Below are 21210 nucleotides of genomic sequence, written 5' to 3'. Positions count from 1 at the left end.
TACAAAATCCTTTACTTCTGTTATCTTATTTGATCCTCAAAACAACCTTCACAAGTATCAATCACTGAAATACTCTTATGTAAACTTGCTAAGATCCTGTCCTTAAACTCTTACTACCTATAATGACTTTTTTCTGGAGGCCTAAGTTAGTTGTATAGCTTTCATTTGAACTAATTACTTTATTTTTAGGCTAACAAGGAGGGGCATCCCAAAACTGACTATGTGCATTTGTTAAATGCAGTCATTCATGCATATTTTACTCGCCTTGACTGAATTTTCTTTTGATAAAATCTGAAGAATTTTTTCCTCCAGAAAGTGTTTTTCTGCTAGAAATTTATAATATTTTTGTGGCACCTCTTTTAATTGGGGCCTCTCTATGACCTAGAATCTTCATTTCTTCCATAGCCATCTCCTTTTTGCTTTACTCAATTAAAAAACTTTTGTATTATCAGCCTACTGACCGCTTCTTACTGCTATTTTAAAATTTAAGTGTTTCCTAGACTTAAATGTACTCCTGAGCAGTTTTTGTTTGTTTTTTTAATACTACTACTTATGACGTTTGCAGAAATCGTTTCTCTCAAGATAAAGTCTTATGTGAATGACAGTAATTCGGCTTCCTCTATCATAAAGCTATAGGAGGGGAATAGAATCTGAAATGGTCAAACTAAAAACCTACTGTAATTTTTTCCCTTTTCTCTCCCTCCCCATTCTTTCTCCCTCTTTCCCTGGCCCTCTTTTCTTCCTCTTCCCCCTTCCCTTTCCTGTCCCTCTCCCCTACTTCGCTCCCTCTTTCTCCCTCCTTCCTTTTCTCCTTTTCCTTTCCTCTACCCTCTTTCCCTGTCTTCCTCCCTGCCTCTCCTCCTTTTGTCTCTCTGCATCTCTCTGTCTCCCCTCTCTCCCACCCCATTCCCCCTCTCTTCTTTTCCCTCCCTTTCCATCTCTCTCTCCCACACACACACTCTCTCTCTCTCTCTCTCTCTCTCTCTCTCTCTCTCTCTCTCTCTCTCTCTCTCTCTCTCTCTCTCACTCCTTTGTAGCACATATAATTAAAAATATAATTACCAGTGCACTATTCACAATTGCTCATAGGACATTGAAATAGACTTGCATACCCTCTCTAGCCTGAACAACCTTGACTACAGAGAGATGAACGGATCTACTGGTTTTAGTTTCATCGCACTTGTTCTTTGTGATTATTTCATTTTTGCCCTTCTTATCATTATAATTTTTGCCTGTAATAGTATATAATAATGTTGAGATCTAAAGTATTTCTTTTATGTTACAAAGATAAAGAAAACAATATTATCCATCACTGGGTCCCATAAAGTTTTTGTTTTCATCCAGCACATAGATATGTACTTTTTATCTTCTGCAGAAGGAACTGTAAGGTCTTTTAGCAATCTGCTTTCTTCCATTTTTATCTCTGGGAGGAGAGCCAGAATATAGCACACAAGCTGATAGATGGTATAAGATGCAATATACCAACTAACTCTTTATTTATTTATCCGTTATTTATTTATTTATTTATTGATTGATTGATTGATTGATTGCTGAGGCAGTTGGGACTAAGTGATTTGCCCAGGATCACACAGCTAGGAAGTGTTAAGTGTCTGAGGCCAGATTTGTATTGAGGTCCTCCTGAATTCAGGGCTGGTGCTCTATCCACTGCACCACCTACCTGCTCCACCAATTAACTCTTAATTGCATCTAAGAAGTCAAATGGGGCAAAAAAAAAAAAAAAAAAAGCTTGAACAGAAAAGTCAGATTCCAGAAGCCTTTCAGAATCTAACATCTCCTAAGCACCTGCTACTATGTGTATAGTGACTGCAGTGGACATTGGTAAATCTCTTTAATAATTGGAAAAATCTGGTCTTAATGATTTTGTGGCAACTTTGTATTCTCTATATTTGACATTTACCTATTGAGTCTCTTTTGTTGTTTTGTCATTTCACTCATGTCCAACTCTGTAATCCTGTTTTGGTATTTTCTTGGCAAACATACCAGAGTGACTTGCTAATTCTAGCACTGCATAAATTTAAATGTCCCTCTTAAAAGATTGATGTTGTTGCTCATTTGTAAAGTTAATCAATATTAAGCTGCTTGCACTCTGATAGACGCTTGCACTCTAAATGGTCAAGACAATAAGCAAACCAATAGTATCAAGCAAGCTATATGTAGGAAAAATTAGAAATAATTAAAAGAGGAAAGATATTACAATTAGGAAGGGTTGGGAAAGGCTTCTTATACAAGATGGGATTTTAATTAGAACTTGAAGGACACCAAAGAAACTAGTAAGGGGATATGAAAAGGGAAAGCATTCTAGACATGGAGTTAGTTTAGCCAGAGAAAATGCCCAGAGCTGAGAGTTGAAGACTTTTATTGAGGAAGTGGGACAATATCATTGTATTGAAGACTATATAAATATATTGGGGAGTAATGTGTAAGAAGACTGGAAAGCTAGTGGAATGGGGCAGGAGCTGAGTTATGAAGGGGTTTTGTAGGCAAGGTTTTTGGTCCTAGAGGGAATAGGGAGTCATTGGATTTTATCGAAGGGAGGAAGGAGTTGTGAACTGCTGGTTTGCTTCTTTCTTTGGTGGAAAATTGGACTGAATCCAGAATTTCATTTTGGAGCCAGTAACTGATATACAGCATATAAATTAAACACATTTTGGAAGCTATTTTAAAATAGAAAAGGAAGACATATAGTATATTTTTTTTTTTATGTTTTCATTTCTGTCATCTTAGTTTATATAATAAAGACCAGAAGAAGGCAAGGCAAGATAGTGAAGAGATAGTGTTTGAAAATGTAGTAGAATTGGTGCCCTTTTGTAGACAAATATGAATTTATGGACCTAATAACTTTTAGAAGCTGTTTGCCAGACTACATTAATGGGAACCTTTGGTTTTCTTCTTTTCATTATCTTGGTTTTTAAGATTTGCCTGGATAAGTTTCTGGAGACAGATGAAAGGAAAGATACAAAAACAAAATGTGAGTCTGGATCTCTCTCACTGTTTAACTATTTTCAAGTTCTTAGGAAAAGCAATGTTTTCTCTGGTTAATTAACATTTGTCAAATATATGGACAGTACTCTAGTCTAATACCCCTCCTTTTACAAATAAGGCCTAATATCCTCCAGGTGGTAAGGGTCTGAGTTGGGAATTGATCTGTGATTTTCTAATCCCAAATTCAGCATGCTTCCTTCTTATTCCATGTTGTTGTTGCCTTTTATTAGATCACAGTCATTTCTAAGATGAGCTTCTTTTCCCTGCTGTCCTTCTCATTCTCACTGACCCTTTCTTTTGTAAAAAAACAAAAACAAAAACAAAATAAAAATTGAGTAAACCACATGCATTGATCAAATCTTGACAATATTGTCTCATGTATATGGAAATATACATATATATGTATGTCATATAAATATGACTGTTTGGTTTAATTATCCTCTACTTTTCCTTCCTGATGGAGGAAGGTCCATTTTGTTATCTATTTTTCTGAACCATCCATAGTTTTTCTTTATCCTAAACTTTGTCTTCCTTTTATTAATCTTTTAATTTTCATTGTTATAGTTATTCCCTGATGTTCTTTGTATATTACGTTATATAAACCTTTCCATCTTTGCTTCTCATGTCTGATATTTATGACTGCATAAATTTTTTTTATAATTTTTTCAACAGCTGCCCAATTGAGGGCCCCTACTTTGTTTCTAGTTCTTTCATACTACTAGTAGTATTATTATTAATATTTTCATGTGTTATGTACTTTTTTTTTTTCTGTTTTTGATCTCCTTGGGACATATATCTAGTATTGGGATGAATTCCAAGGCCATATTTGGAAAAGACCAATTTACAGTTCTACCAAAAGAGTATTTGTTTTCTTGATCCCATCCATTATGGACCATATCTATCTTTTGTTATTTTTGTGTTTTGCAGTGTGAAGTGAAACCTCAGAATTGTTTTAATTTAATTTGTATTTTTCTTTATTATTAGAGACATGTTTTCTTATAGTCATTTGTAATTTGTACTTCTTCATGTCTTGTGAACTTGTAATATCTCTTCATTTTTGCGCTTCTACCTTCAGTGTACCAATAGCTGGCAAATAAGCAATTTATAAATGTTTGTTGATTAATTGAAAACTTGTTTTTTATATTCTTAAATTTCTTATCTATTAGAAATGGTTCTCTATATTACATATTTGTATTAGTTCCTTTTATATTTTAGACCCTAGACTTTCAGCAATGATATTTGTTGCAAATGTCTTTCCTACATTCAACAGTTTATCTTCTTATTCTCTACCTTCATTGTAATGTACAGAATTTAAATTGTCTGTTTTGTTTTTTATAATTTTCTTTGTCCTTAGTGTGAGTAAGGTTTCTCCTTCAAACTATCATTTTGAAAGGTACTTCTATTTGTTTACGATGTCATCTTTTTTATTAAAGTTGCTAATCCATTTTCAGCATATTTTGATGTTATATAAAATGTTAGCCTTTTAAGAAACTTGATTTCTGCCAAATTTATTTCCACTTTCTCCAGAAGTTTTTGTCAAAAAGAGAGCTACTTCAGTAATCTATCACTGAGTAATTATTAGAAACTGAACTACTGGTTTCTATTTCTTTCTTCCCTAGTTGCTTCCGTTAATACTTTTCTGTTTGTTAGCTTTATAAAAAATTGTTCTGATGACTACTGTTTATAATATTATTATAGGTTGAGTAATACTACAGTTGCATTTATCTTTGTGTTTCATTGTTTTCTTTGAGGTTCTACACCTTTTGTTCTAAATTAATCTAGTACGCCATGTCAATTTGCAGTAGCTGAACTTGTCTTGAGAATTTTTGGTTATGGCTATATAATTATTGAGAATGATTAAGATGATTAAAAATGTTTATAGCGATAGATATGTACTATTTCTTTAAAAAATTTTAGTCAAAAATTGGATAAGCCACCTTTGATCTACTCTATAGTTTTGTCATCAGAAGTGCTTTTTCCTTGATTTAAAAATTTGTAAAATTGATTATAGGACAGATAAATGTAGATTATAGATACTTAATGTAATGCCATGTATTCAGAAAGTGCAAGTTCTATAATTTCTTGATCATTGTAATAGCACAATAATATTAATTATAAATTTTATATTGACTATTAGAGCAAAGTCCCAGTTAAATAGAACCTTTAAAGGTGGAATTAAATTTTTTATTTCTTTAGATTCATGTGAATTCTGCTTTCACAAAATCTCATACATCTTTCCTTGTTTCACTATTCACGACTCCTACCCTTCCTAATTAAGGTCCTCATTGCCTTTCATTTAGACCATTGTAACATCAAGATAATTATTGGCCTCTCCTGTTTCCTTTCCATGTATAACTGCCAAATAAATCTTCCCAACGTTTGGATTGCCATGTCATTTCCCTATTTAGAAGTCTCTACTATTGTCTCTAGCATAAAACACAAAGTCCTTCGTCACAATGTGACTCCAATATACTTTTAAAATTTTACTTCCCAGTACTCTCCTTCAGACCTTCTTATTACCAAATTGGACCTAGCCTAGCTGTTCTGTGAACTCAGTATTCATCTCTTGTCTCCATGACTCCATGCAACCTCTCCCTAGAATGCAAATCTTTGTTATTTCTGCCCTTAAAATCCTCATTTTCCTTTAGGAGGCAACTGAAATGTTATCTTCTTTGGAACTTTCCCTGTTCTTAATGTCCTCTTAATAGATTGTATTCCCCAATAGATTGTAGGAACTATCTCTTTTTTTGTTTGTATCTTCAAGTTCTAACCCAGGGCCTTGCACATAGGAGTTGCTTAATAAATGTTGATTTGGGGAAGAAGTTTGGAGAAGTTTCCTCAGTTTCTGTGATTTTTGTTAGTGTAGAAAACTGATATTTCTCTACATTCTTAGTATTTTTGGAATGTTTTTTCCAGGTTGATTGTATTAGGTTCTATTCCATAAGAGCTGATTTCATAAGAAGAGTAAAACCTTATAGATTTTGACTAATTGGGGAAAGCTAGACAGAATTTGTGAAAAATCTATATTTTAAAGTGTTTTAAAAGAAAGGTTTTTTATACTTATTCATTGACTTCTTACTGCTGGATTTATAAGAATGCCCCATATGATGTTTTCTTGACCATTGTACTTTTTCTACTAATAGCATTCCTTCAACAAATATTTTTTAAGTGCTTGTTAATGTACCAGGCACTATGTTAGACACTGCGGATACAAAGACAAAAATAAAAGGTCCCTGTCTTCAAGGAACTTAATTCTATTGCGGGGAAATTCCATGAGCACAAATGAGTAAGCATTAATGATATAAGAAGTAATTTTTGATGAGAGTACTAGCAACTAGAAGGATAAGGATAAGGTTTTATGTAGGAAATGGTGTTGTGAGATGAACTTGCATAAAAAAGTGGTTTATTTTAAGAGGCAGAGATGAGGAATGAATAATACATCTATGACATGAGGAGGGATAGTCTGTACAGAGATACATGGATGAGGAGATGGAGTATTATATACATGTAGTAGCAATTAGAACAGTTTGGCTGAAATGTAGAGGACTTAGAGAGGAATAATACTGAGTTTGCTTAAAAAGAGGTTGGACAACCAGATTGGAAAAAGTTGTAAATGCCAAGGAGAGGAGTTTATATCTTATCCTAGAAGCTACTGGAGCTTCTTGAGCAGAGGAATGGTGTGGTTAGACCTGTGCTTTAGAAATATTATTTTTGCAGTTGTTTTAAAATAAATGGAGAGGGGGGGAGTATGAATCATAAAGGTCAGTTAGTATCTCACTGTTTTCTAATACTACAATAATCCAGGTGATGACCTGAATTGGTGTGATAATCAGATGGGTGTAGAGAGAAAAGATATTTTAGAGATAGAAGAGACAAAATTTGTCTTCTAATTGTATATGGGAAGAGAAAAAAGGCATTATTGTAATTGACTCAGAGGTTGTGAATTTGCATAACTGGTAGGATAGTAATGCTATCCTACCAGAAATAGGGATAGTTAATCAAATTCCCCTGCAATATTACAGTGCCCCCAGCCATAATGTCTAAACAGTATCCTGAGATTTATATCTTGTTTAATAATGGTGTGATAGTAACATTAACTCTTCAAAACATTGATCTGTCTTTAGTGACTATGTTCTTGACTGCATTGCATATATGTTGTTCCTATGGAGTGAACATCTCTTAGTTTTCATGGAACTATTTAGTAAGATGAGGAAGATAATGCCTAAAAATATTAAATTTCTAGACTGAAGTGTAGGCATTCTTTAAATCTATAATGGGAACATACTTCTTTTTATTATTTTTCCCACTTAGACCATCCCTTCAAATAATCTTCCCAACCTTTCCCACTACCTTTCTATATGGTTAGAAATAGATATCACTGGTCCTCTTGACTTAGGTTCAGATCATAACCCTCTGAATTTGCTGCCTAATATCCTTTAGTTGGCTGGTTTGTCCTTACCAGGGAACACCACCAGTGGCTAAAAGTAGGGATTTAGGATAGATTGCTCTAAAGGCTTTTCGGGTCCCATATATATGTTTGAATCTAAAATATTCCTATCAAGACTTTACTTTAAATAGGCATCATAAACTTCTAGCAGAGATCCAACGATATATTTTCCAAATTCATATATAAGTGATAGCTCACTAAGCTGATTTATTAGTAAATACAGGATTAACCAATAACACTCTTGAGTGTTACTCTGGTTTCTAAGTCATATTAAAAGACTTAGAAGATATCAAATATATTAAGTAAATGTTCTGGAGGGTTTTTTGTTTTGTTTTGTTTTGAATGATATGGATAAGAAATAGAATGAGATAACAAGGATGAGTTGTGATCCTTACCATTGTAATTGGCATTAATTTTTTATTATGTAATTGCATGCTTTTAAAGTACTTGAAAACAGTTTGTTCTCAAGTGTTTTAAACATCTCTGAAGCGGAGCCGAGGGCAGCAGAGAGCACGGAGCCGCGAGCCCAGACAGCAGCGCATGCCCCGAACTCTCTGCCACCCCCTGCCCGCAGCAGCAGCAGAGCCAGACGGCCCAGCACTGTGGTCCACTGGAATGCCTACATCGACAACCTCATGGTGGACGGAACCTATCAGGATGCAACCATAGACTCACTCTTTCTGCTGCTCCACCTGGGAAAACCTTCGTCAATATTATGTTGTGAGAGGTAGGCATATTGGTTGGAAAGAACCAGTCAAGTTTCTTCATAAATGGACTGAAACTGCAAAAACACAGTAATATTCATTACTAAGGTGCTCACTGCTACAAGGTTGGGAATTTACCATGGATCTTCATGCCTAGAGTACTGTCTACCTTCAATCTCACTGTTACCCTGACTATTAAGAAATCAGTCCCATTGTGGAGAAAGGAAGGTATTCAAGGTGAAGGTTGATCAATAAATGTTATGAAATGGCTTCCCACCTTTGATATTCCCAGAATTCCCACTCTCCTCTTTTGATCCTTTCTTCCCCTATATCCTCTCCCTTACTTCTGTTCTTACCCTGTATACTCATTGTTTTGGATCCTTTCCCCAACTCCCTTGCATCTTTTTTATTGCCAAAAAAACCATACCTGGGGTACCCTTGATTTGCTTTATTTCCCTAAAACACAAGATTCCCCTGGTGTATTGTTGGGAAAATTTGGGGAAGTAGAGTAATAAGTTTTACTGCCAAAAAATTTTTAAAAAATAATCTTAGTTTTAGAATAGGGAATTGGGGAAAATTTTTGTAAACTTTCTGAGGTTTTTTCTTTGGGTTTTTTTTTTTGTTTTGTTTTGTTTTGTTTTTTTGGTATTATTAAATAACTTACCCTCTGTCTCAGCTGTTAGAGATTCTAAATGTATATAAGTATCTCATCTAGTTGTTCCTGTGTATATTTTTGATACTTTAGTGAATCTGTTTTGTTTTTGATAAAAATCCCTTCCAACTCTGCAAATTACAACTAATTCATATGTCTTTTCATCTCATATGATTCTTGATCATATCTCACTATAAATTCTTCATGGTGGGTCCAATAAGCATTCTAAGGATTTTCCTTTAGCCCTCTTGATAGTCTGTGGATCTCAATGAAGTTGTACATATCATTTCACACATATATGGTGTTTATTTTTCATATTGCTTAGTTTTTTGTGTCCTGGCCATATTGTTTTAGGCTCTGTACATATTTAGTTTCAATGGTTGCTTGGACTTGGTTGGGAGAGACTTTCAAGAAGACATGAAAAAAGGTATAAGGTAAAGGAAAAAGTTTATAAATAGGTCATGAATTATCTGTGGTGAAGATTGAGTACCTAAGAAGGTGGTGAGAAAAGATTATCTCAGAGCATAAAAACCTTAAAATCAAAAACAGAAGGGCAGAAATAGTAAATGCAATTTTTTCAGATAATGAAACAATAAAAATTACATGCAATAAAAGGCCAGGGGAAAATAGGCCAAAAACTAATTGGAAACTAAATAATCTAATCCTAAAGAACAAGTTGGTGAAACAGCAAATTATAGGCACAATTGATAATTTCATCCAAGAGAATGACAATAATGAGACAACATACCAAAATTTATGGGATGTAGTCAAAGCAGTTCTTAGGGGAAGTTTTATATCTCTAGATGCTTACTTGCATAAAATAGCGAAAGAGAAGATCAATAAATTGGGGTTGCAATTTAAAAAGCTAGAAAAAGAACAAATTAAAAACCCCAGTTAAATATCAAATTTGAAATTCTGAAAATAAAAAAGGAGATTAATAAAATTGAAAGTAAGAAAACTATTGAATTAATAAACAAGAGTAAGGGTTGGTTTTATTAAAAAAAAAACCCAACAAAATAGATAATTCTTTAGTTAATTAGATTGGAAAAAGGAAAGAGGAAAAACAAATTGTTCATATCAAAAATGAAAAGGGCGAACTTTCTACCAATAAAAAAGAAATTAGAGCAATAACTAGGAGTTATTTTGTCCAACTATGTCAATAAATTTGATAATCTAAGTGAAATGGAGGAATACTTACAAAAATATAGATTACCCAGATTAGCAGAAAAGGAAATAAATTACTTAAATAGTCCCTTTTTAGAAAAAGAAATAGAATAAGCTATTAATCAACTGCTGAATTTATCTGTACTTTAAAAGATCTTTTAGGTGGGTCCAGACTTGGATCAGGATCTTGTTTTTTAAAGATGGGCACACATGAGTATTTACAATCATAATTGGTTCCTACTTTTACCTTGGGATTTAGGCTGTTATCACTACACATTAGGGTTATGCTTATACCATCTGTGCTAAGTTATTGCACAAATAGTAGGTGTTTTAATACCTGTTGAATTGACTATGTAATTATAGACCCATTGGCATTAGATGGGAAATCTGTTTTAAATCAAAAATATTTAAAGTTAGTAAAAACATTTAGCATTTCTACAGGTCTTACTATATGTCCAGTACTGTACTAAGAACTTTACAATTACTATGTCATTTGACTCTCACAACAGCCCTGAGAGATAGGTGCTATTTTTGTTCCTTTTTTACAATTGAGGAAACTGAGGCAAACAGAAATTAAGTAACTTGCCCAGGCCAAATATGAACTCATGTCTTTTTGATTCTAGACTCAGTGTGCTATCTGTTGTGATGCCTAAATGGTGGATAGGCCATTAGATTTGGATAGGGAAAGATTTGATTGAATTTTCTAGCTAAGTTTAGTTCTTTGGATTTTAAGTAGATTTCAGTGATCTAATGCTATTTTAATTCATAAATAAAGAGATATCAAGAGGCAAAGTATGGATATTTTAACATAGGGCTAGAATAGTCACTTTAATATCTTTTAAAATATCCTGCAATTTTAGATATTAAAGGCAGAACTAGAATATAATATACTATAGTTTGAATTTGTCCTTTTGACATCCATTTAATTAGTTTTATGTAAAATGCTCTATTGGAATAGAGAAGTATTATTAATCTGATATAACTGTTTTTGCCAAATAGAAAATAGTTATGTTCTTTTAATTTTCATAATGAATCTCTGCATTTCATATCCTTTAGCTACTTTTCATATGTTTACTTAGTTGGAAGTAATAGTTATCTTTTTCTCTCCAATGATTCAAGCATGTGATTTGAAATCTTAGGGTAGAAACTTTCTTCACTAATGTAGGTTGTCATTTTCTCTGAAATTTAAGAGTGCTAGAGAGTTATTTAAAGTAGTGGTGTTAAACTCAGATAAAAAGGGATCCTTGCCTGTTATATGCTGACTTGGAAAATATCAAATTAACAGTATCTGTGTACTATATTTTTATTTTATTAAACATTTCCTAGTTTCTGTTTGAGCCCCAGTTCAGAGTTTTTTGACCTGCAGCCCCCCGTTTGATACCTCAGCTCATACCTAAAGGCATCCTTGTGAAAATTACTGACAAATGGTCATCTTATTTCTTATTGGAGAAGGAATCAAATAATACCCCTTAAAGAAAGGCATTCTGTTTCTGAAATAGCTCTAATTGTTAAAAACAAATTTGTCCTGGTATCAAATAAATTGGCCTTTTTGTGATATCCATTTCATTGCATCTAGTTTTGTTTTCTGAGGTCAAACTGAACAAATCTACCCCTTCATCTCTATGATAGCCTTGAAAATACTTTAACATAGCTATCATTCCCTCCTACTCCAACACTTTCCACCTTCATCCCGCCCCAACCAAGTCATCTTTTTCCTGGGCTAAAAATGCCCTGTATTTTCCATCTGTCCTCAGATGTCATGAAATCGTTTGGCATTCTCTATCTTATCAATGTCCTCTTAAATCCTATTTTTCAGAATTAAAAATAATACTCCAGAGAGACCTGATAAAAGCAGAAGGCAGTAAGATTAATACTTATCTGTTTCTAAAAGCTATACGCCACTCTCCCCTTGCAGGACAAGATTGATTTAACTTTTTAGCTGTCATATGCTGACTCTGAACTTAGAGTCCACTAAAACTTCAGAACCTTTTTGAGCAACTGCTGTATATATCTCTCCATTTTATAGTTATGGAATTGATTTTTTTTAATATCCAAGACTAACACTTTATATTTATCCTCAATTAAATTGTATCTTAGTAGATACTCTTAGTAGAGATTCAGCTCAATGTTCTAACCTTTCTCAATCTTTTAGGAGCCTGCCTCTGATATCCTGTATATTAGCTGTTATTCCCAGATTTTTCAGTTGCAGATTTGATGAGTATATACTTTTTATGCTTTTATCAATCATTCATTAACACGTTAAATATTACAAAATCCAATAGAGACCATTAACAAATATTCTTTGGCCATCCAATCTGTTCTGAATCTATCTGTTTATATTATATAACCCATATCTCTCTATTTTATCCAACTCATATCTCTATTTTATCCACAAGAATAATATGGGATACTTCATTAAAACCTTTGGTTAAATCTATCTACAAATGGATATCTTCAACAAAGAGAAGATCTAATTCAGTTCCACTTCATGGACAGACTCAACTACACCCAGAGAAGGAACAATGGGAAATGAGTGTAAACTGTTTGCACTTTTGTTTTTCTTCCCAGGTTATTTTTACCTTCTGAGTCCAATTCTTTCTATGCAATAAGAAATTCGGTTCTGCACACATATTGTATCTAGGATATACTATAACACATTTAACATGTATGAGACTACCTGCCATCTAGGGGAGGAGGTGGAGGGAAGGAGGGAAAATTCAGAATAGATGTGAATGCAAGGGATAATGTTGCAAAAAAAAAAAGGAAAGTTTGTCTGATACAACTTATTCCTGATGAAGCTATGCCAGTTCTTTGAAATCACTGTTTCCCTTTCTAGATATTTACCAGCCATTTTTTTTAATGATTCTTTCAAGAATTTCCCTGGAAACTGCGAAACTGACTTTCCTTTAGTTTGCAGACTTTCTACTCTTCCCTGTTGTGTAAATTGAAGCATTTGCCTTTCTCCAATCTCATGGTACCTATTTTGTTTCCCATAGCCTTTCAAATATCACTCCCAGTGGTTGTGTTCTCACCTCTGTTATTTCTCTTAGTAGCAAAGGATATAATTCATCTTTGTCAGGTAACATGAATTCATCAACAGCAGTGAAGTACTATTTTACTATCAACTTTCTTATCTGAAGCATCAATTCCCTTTTAGTTGTTTTTGTTCTGTCCTTTCTAGAGTTGAGGTCCTTTCTCTGTAGAAGAAACAGAAACAAAAGAAAAAAGCAGTTCTACTATATTCTGATTGTCACCATTATTCCATCCACTTCAGGCAAAGGGTCTGGCCTTTCTATGATTTTTCTTTTTCTCTCAATGATATTTTAAGCTTCTCTTCTTGTCTTTAGTTTTTCTTGTCAATTTCATTTAAATAATCTGAATTTTAGCATTTTTCACACTAGTTTTATGAACTTTGTCATTCATATTGATCTTCATTCATTTTCTGTCTTTTTTTTTTTTCCCTGCTGAGGCAGTTGGAGTTAAGTGACTTTCCCAGGGTCACACAACCAGGAACTGTTAAGTGTCTGAGGCCTGATTTGAATTCCGATCCTTTTGACTTCAGGGCTGATGCTCTGTCTACTACACCAAATAGCTGCCCTTTATATTTACTTTTAAAAACTTATTTGGCTAATTAATTCTCTGTCAATTCACATCAGTCTCTTCAGACGGTTGTATTTTGACTTCTTATTGAAGCTTTTTTCTATCTCCAGAATTTCATTCTTGAGTATCTCATGTCATTCCTGAGCTGACTTTGCCTGAAGCATGGGATACTGTCTCTCTTTATTCTTGCAAGTCCATGGCAGTTAACCTATATTGCCTTTAAACCCATTGAAATCTAGAGTATATATCATATTTATACTTAATTTTACTCTTCTCTATCATTAATTTTAAGGATGAGTGGCCTCTTTATCCTAGAGTTTCCATCATTTACACCCTAGCAATTGATTCTTTGTTAGCAGGAATGGTGTCATAGAGAAAGAGACAGAGACATAGAGAAACATGGAAAGAGAGAGAATGGGGGGAAAGAAGAAGGGAGGAGAGGAAGAGGAGAGAAAGTTCCAGCAAATGTCTACATAATTGAAGTTCTTTATCACAACTATATAATGCCTCTATGCCAAGTATGCAATTTGTTTAGATTATCATCTAAATATTTCTTCTTTCTGTTCAAGTGGTTAAAAGTAAATTATACTTCAGTGACCCCCCCAAAAAAAATCATTTCCAACTCCTTTGACTGTCACTCAAATATTCTTCATCATATTTCCCTCATGTGGTTCTTGGGTTTTTCTCTTATGAATAAGCCATCTTGTTCTACAGTGTCATCCTACCCTCTTTTACTTGTTTCTTCAGAATAAGGCATTATCCATCCAAATCCATGTTCCAGTTGGGCTCTCAGTCCAACAAGTTTTATTGATAGCTGTGAAATCAAATTTGCCTTTGTTTGTGGACTGTTTCTGACCAAGGACTAGGAGAGGCCATTGGAGTTCTTGCTCTAATTTTTTTCCCCCAGAGGCAATTGGGGTTAAGTGACTTGCCCAGGATCACACAACTAGGAAATGTTAAGTGTCTGTGAGGTCACATTTGAACTAAGATCCCTTCTGACTTCAGGGTTTAGTGCTCTATGCACTGCGCCACCTAGCTGCATGTGTGTGTGTATGTATGTGTATTTTTTTTATTAACATTACTTCCTTCCTCTGAAATGCACACTTCAGTCAACTCAGTCAGACATGGGTTTGCAAATATATCCACCGCCCCTTGATACAAGCAGTCTTGGTGCTCAACTTAAATCTGTTCCCTCTCTCTCAAACTCCTTCTTTCATCACTCTCAATCCTCTCCCCAAATAATTACAATTCAAATGGCCATGCAGTATGCCACATCTTAGCTCCACTGCTTTATTGCTTTTATGACAGTGGGAAAGCTCCTTAAAACAACTTGGACTTCAATTCCTGGAACTAGATTTATGTTTCACTAGAAGTAGGAGGTAATTGCTTCAATTTGAGGAGTAAACTGTTTCAGAACAATATTTTTGAGTCATTAACATCTTATCTTCTGACATTATAAAACATATCTTCCATGCCTGCTCTATTATTTATACTGTTGATAATGAAGTTTCTGTCAAGAAATGTCATAGGAACACTTATTCAACTTTGATTGAAGTTAATCTCTCTATTTAAGTACTTTGGGTATAAATTAATGTTAAGCCATTAAGTGTCATTTGGCATATTTTAGCGGTAATTTGTTAAATGGTACTCCTGAGGATGGAGAATGTAATTCAGATATCCTACTTTTAGCAGAAACTAACACAGAGACCATTTAAAACTTATGAGTTTAGGTTTTGCATGTTTTCCCCTTCTCTTTTCTGTTGACCTGTAGTCATGTTAATGAGCATTTAGCTAAACATCTTGTTACTTCAAATATTTCAAAATATCAGTGATTTTCTTAGTGCTAAACCCCTATGCAGATAATGCTTAACCTTCTGTGCCTTTAAGCCATTTCATGACTTGATGGGGTAAAAATAAAATAAAATAAAATTGTCTCATTATTAGCTTTTTGATATCAATCTTCTTCACACTTAACTAAGTCAGTACACCATTAGAACTTTTTGATTTGGTATAGGTATTACCAGAATTTGCTTTCTGCTGGTTTGATAACCAGGAACTCAGAGACAGCTACATTCCAGAGAAAGACATCAGAATGGTTGGAATTTGTCTTATGGGAGAAATGCTAAAATGACTAAAAAGTGCTTCAGATTTCTGTCCCCAAAATAATTTGTTTTTCAAAACCTTTAATTTCTTTTTAAAACATACTTTATTATTTGTAATTGTTTAAAGCAGGGTTGGAGTAAAGAATGTCAAAGTAAAATAAAGAGTTAATAATAGCTTAGGGCAACATTTTATTAGTTCAGGAGAAAATCATAGTTTTTTGAAAAACAGATCCCAGCTATATCCCAGTCAAGGTGGGAGTTGTCATCTAGACCTACACTCTTATTTCATAAGTAATAATCTAAGGCCAGAGAAGTACTAATAAAGTCACATGGGTGAGACAGGTGACTAGGCTGGAATTTTAACATATCTTCGTAACAGAATTCCACTGAATCAGTCATAAAATTAGAGGAATTCTTACAATAGTCATATTTCGTGGATAATTTTTAAATTTTGCAAATATTTTGTGAAAAAATTTTTTAAAATTTGGAATTAGGTTTTCAGGTCTGACTTAGATTTGTAAGATCAAATATGCTGAAATATTCTCATGAGTGTCTGAATTTTTTGATAATGGTATTCCCTCCAGTGCTGCAGGTTTCAACCTATCCATGCCTCCCCATCCTGTGCAACTTTTGTCCATGACCTCCTGTAAGTTGATCCAAGGGATCTGTTGAGGGCTTTCTTTGCTCTTGATAGAGAATACTAGTGTATGTAACAGGATTTTTATTTTTTTCAGTTTATGTTTAATGTCATATCCCCCAAGAAACAGATATTCATGAGTTTTAGAAAGATTTTATATATGTTCTTTAGGATTTTAGAATGCGTATAGTATATTCACAGTTATTTCAATTGTATAATATTAATTATGGTTCTGCTAAAAAAAAGTTTAAAAGAGTATTTCTTGAATTATAAAAGAAAACTTAGTTTTTGTTAGAATTGTATTATTTACTGATCCATTTTTAGTTTATTTTCTAAAATTCCAAAAATACTTGGAAGTAGACTTTAGTAAACAATGATCAAAGTGAAAAATATAGAGAAAAAATACACAGAATTTAAAAAATATTTTGATAAATGAAAAACTCAAATTAGCCAGTGTAGTTATTTATTGACTCCTCAGTTCATGGAAACAGGTGAAGTTGTATTTGTTTTTTATCTTTTTTTTCTTTTTTGTAGGTGGGGGAAAAGATAAAGATAGGGTATAGATTGGAAATTTCATTGATGATGGAACTCCCTTTCCTATAAAGTTCAACAATGTTTTTATAAGTTAGTCTTAGAGAGTGATAACTTATTAAATATTCAAGAATAAGAAAAGCTGAATCATTTTTCTAGGGCTGTACTATAGAAAGTGCCAGCTGATCTCCAAAGTGGATGTTACCCATGATACCAAACTTTACTGCTTGATGCTGCCACCAGGTACTCATCTTCAGGTGCCTATTGGGCAACATGTTTACCTCAAGCAAACTATTACAGGTAAGTTGTATGGAAACTGAGGGGTAATTTTAAAAATCATTTCATATTGTAAAATTATATACTTTTAGAGTTTAATTTTATGGAATGAGTTTATTTAGTATGTTTGTCTTGTGTTTTTTTGAGACAGCACATTTTCCTGACTTGCTAAATTGATTGTGAGTGCTAGATGCTAAATATTAAAAGTAGGTGAAGGCTTTACTAAATATGTGCTTCATCATCTTTTTATATACATATTATAAATGTTGTAGCTTTGATAATAGAATTAAAGAAATTGCCATCTTGTGTTCTAAACAATGTAATTAGTTAGTAAAAATTTATTAAGTGCCTCTGGTGTGCCAAGCACTAGGCTAAGTTCTGGGGACATAAAGAAAAACCAAAGATAGTCTCTGTTCCTGAAGATCCTTGTGATTCTGAACCTTTCTTGATTTTAGTATTAAAGGTGAAATATATCCCAGCTTCTCTTAAATAGCCATTTGTAGTTTTGACATTTACTAAAGTTTAAAAAATCCTTTCTGAGTCACTTGTTTTCTGCCAGCAAGTGTTGCTTGTATATTAACAAATAACTTTTGGGGGCAGCTAGGTTGCGCAGTGGATAGAGCACCAGCCTTGAATTCAGGAGGACCCGAGTTTAAATCTGGTCTCAGACACTTAACACTTCCTAGCTGTGTGACCCTGAGCAAATCACTTAACCCCAGCCTCAGAAAAAGAAAAAAAAAAAAAAACAAATAACTTTAAAAAATCTTTGTGATCCATCTCCGATTTTTTTTTTTTTTTTAAATTTTTTTTGGACAAGGAAGAAGCCTGATTTTGTTAGTCTGTACCTCCTTCACTCTTCTTGCCCTTAGTTTTATGTATCTGGGCCTTCATTTTAATCATTTTAGCCCATTTTCTCATCTCTAAAATTAGGATATTATGTACTAACTGTGCTTACCTTACATGGTACATGGGGGAAAAAGTGTTTTAAAGCACCATATCAATGAGTTGATATAGTTGGCATTAGATTTCATTGACTTTTGGGCAACACTGTGTTTAAATGCATCTCTAAAGCATTGTTTTCCTAATTATAAACTGCATGTGGCAAGGACTTTGTCCTTAAAAAAATTTTTTTTTGTTTTGTTTTCAGCATTTATTTTTGTAAGATTTTGAGTTCTTTCTATATAAAAAAAGAAATATCAAAAGAAAAAAAAAAACAAAAATAGTGAAAATAGTATGCTTTAATCTGCATTCAGACTCCATAGTTCTTTCCCTGATCATGAATCTTTTTGAATTGTCTTGAATCATTGTATTGCTAAGAGCTAAGTCTATGATAGTTGATCATTGCCCAATTTTTCTGGTAGTTCTCACTTCACTTAGAATCAATTTATGTAAGCCTTTCCTTGTTTTTCTGCTCATCATTTCTTATGGCATAATAGTATTTCATTACATGCATATACCACGACTTATTCAGCCATTCCCTAGTTGGTGAACATCCCCTCAATTTCCAATACTTTGCCACCATGAAAGAGAGTTGCTATAAATATTTTTATAATTGTGAGTCCTTTTCAAGGACCTTATCTTATGGAATTCATTGTATTTGTTAAATACCAGCTGTGTGCATAGTTCCAGACTGGCAAAGATTATGTTTATGTAAGATTTTGTCCTTGTGCTTGTATCTTCACTATGGCCTAGTATAGTATTCTGTACATAGGAGGAACACATAAGTGTTACTGTGTTGAATAATGAAAATTAGAGAAATAATACCATGCTTTGCCCAATAGCATTTTTTACTTTTTCTCTAGTTTTTAATGTTGAGAATACTGCTAAAAAACCATGTCATTTTCTTTGTATTATCTATACTAAAATTTAACTTATAGAGAAATGGCATTTTGTTGAACTAGAAAAACTTGAGAAGCCCTTCGAAGAATTTTGACAACTCAGATAATATATATGCTAACTTTTACTTTTTTTTAGACTGATTAAGCCAAATATTATAAAAAATTATACATTACTTTTTCTTTATGTTGTTCTTATGGATGACATGGTTAAGATAATCTGGTAATTTTCATTGTTGCAACTGGATCATGAAAGTTGATTCTATTCTGCATGGTTTGATTATGTAATAATTTTGGTACAGGCTGCTGCTCCAGTGGCCCCATTCCATAGGAGCAGATATTGGCCTATCCCTGCTATAGTATACTACTCCATTAGGAAAGAAACTGACCAAGCTTATTTACATAAATCTTTTGCTACTATTCAGTTATGACACCCTATCCCCCCAAAAATCGAATTTATAAGAAGTCATTTCTAGCAGTGTCCCATTTGAAAATAGTAATAATAAAGCAGCATGTTTACATTGAACATTTAAATATACTATATAGTTGTGTCATTATGCTTTTTACATTTGCATATCTTTGGTTTTGGCTTCTTCCAGGTACGGAAATAGTGAAACCATATACACCTATATTAGAGACCTTACACTCAAATTTAAAGGAATCACATCATCCTAATAACAAATATATCTATGTTATGATTAAAACCTATCACACTGGACTTTTCACACCACATTTTGATTGTCTTCAAATAGGTAAGCATTGTGCATTGTATTTTCTTACTGCTTTTTGGGAGCTTTAATTCATTCTTCAAGAGTTATAAAGAAGTTTGTATCTTTCAACTTTGAGCCTATTCTGTCCAGTCCCTCTTCTCTCAGTCCTTGTTCTCTTATCTTTCTTAAAGCTTTTTTATTTATGATTAATGTGGCTATACCTTTTTCTAAGTACATACCTAAAACTTGATTCAGAATTGCCATTGCTGTGGAAGGAGTGAAAATATTTCATTCATATTGCTCAGTTTGAGCAGTTTTAAATCATATAACTTGCTTTTTCCTAGGAACTCATTCTGGGGGTCATTTTCTTATTAAAGCAATACTTTATGATTTGCAGAAAGGACATTTGAACTCTGTCATCCAGACTCCTTAGATTGCAGAATGACCCCTCCAGATTGTGGATTCATATATGATAAAGTTTTGTTTTCATTTTTTGAATTTAGCTTTAGGAAAAATAAAAGGAAATGAAGTGGTAACCTGTTAGGTTTTTCTTGTTAGTGATATTACAATATTTGCTGAAAGATCGAAACCATTAAATTGATTAGCCTGCGGTTTTATGATATTTCTGTATTCTTTCCTCCTATGAATCAGCAAGCTTTTAATGAGCATCCAGTAATATATCTTGCACTTGGCCTGCAGCATAGTAAATTATAATATAGTAGGTCCTGCCACTGAAAAGTTTATAATCATATTGAACTGCCATTCAGTGCTATATTATTGCTAGTTACTTGTTGCCAGTTTTTTACAGTTTGAAAACCATGGGTTTTACAAAATGAATAATATGGAAGAGGATATTTAGTAAAATTACATTCTTGTGTACTTCCTCATTATATATGTCAAATCATCTTCTAGGTAACATAACTATATTATACAAATTTTGATAGTACATAGTTGGCATACAGTCAAGAATCCTGCTATGTTATGAAAAACTTCCATTATCTTTGACTTTCTAGTATTTTCCTTCCTTTTCTCATTGTTTTTATTTATTATTTTTTTAGGAGATTGTGTTTTTTTGAGTAATCCTGAGGGCACCTTTAAAAAATCTCAGCTCCAAGAATTAGAAGAACTCTTCTTATTGGCAGCTGGAACAGGCTTCACACCAATGATTAAAATATTGAATTATGCTTTGACTAATATAACCAATCTCAGGTATGTAAATTTTATATGTAAATTAAAAAAAAATACAAGATTAACAATTTGATTTAATATACTTTCTGAAGCTCCATTATACCACTTTTCTCTGATTTTAATATTGCAGTAAAACTTCGAAAATGTTTTTTATTATCCTGCTAATCATTTCTCATTCTTCCTCTGGCTTTAACTTGATTATTAAGGGTGTTGTCACCTTCATTTCACTTTATTTTGTTCCATATGGTCACCTTGAAGCATAACAGATTTTCACCTTCATTTCTCTTATTGAACATGGTTATATTTCATTTAAAAACTCAATTGAAAGAGTTTGTGTTGATGTATAATGTAACATTTACTT

General features: G+C 33.2%; 1 protein-coding gene and 1 pseudogene across 1 annotated transcript in view; both read left to right on the top strand.

Annotated features, from left to right (window-relative positions):
* Nucleotides 1–21210, top strand: part of CYB5R4 (cytochrome b5 reductase 4) — a 93073-nt gene that overhangs the window by 53599 nt on the left and 18264 nt on the right. Inside the window, exons 11-13 of the mRNA XM_074310388.1 lie at nucleotides 17000–17140; nucleotides 19551–19703; nucleotides 20720–20870. Of these exons, the coding sequence (XP_074166489.1) occupies nucleotides 17000–17140; nucleotides 19551–19703; nucleotides 20720–20870 (445 nt within the window). The remainder of the gene's footprint in view (nucleotides 1–16999; nucleotides 17141–19550; nucleotides 19704–20719; nucleotides 20871–21210) is intronic.
* On the top strand, nucleotides 7882–8756 carry LOC141566877 (profilin-1 pseudogene; annotated as a pseudogene).

The sequence above is a fragment of the Sminthopsis crassicaudata genome, chromosome 4 (assembly GCF_048593235.1).
Source record: "Sminthopsis crassicaudata isolate SCR6 chromosome 4, ASM4859323v1, whole genome shotgun sequence".
NCBI classification, from domain to species: domain Eukaryota; kingdom Metazoa; phylum Chordata; class Mammalia; order Dasyuromorphia; family Dasyuridae; genus Sminthopsis; species Sminthopsis crassicaudata.
Note: the sequence above shows the minus strand (reverse complement) of the source record. Positions and strands in the feature narration are given on the sequence as shown.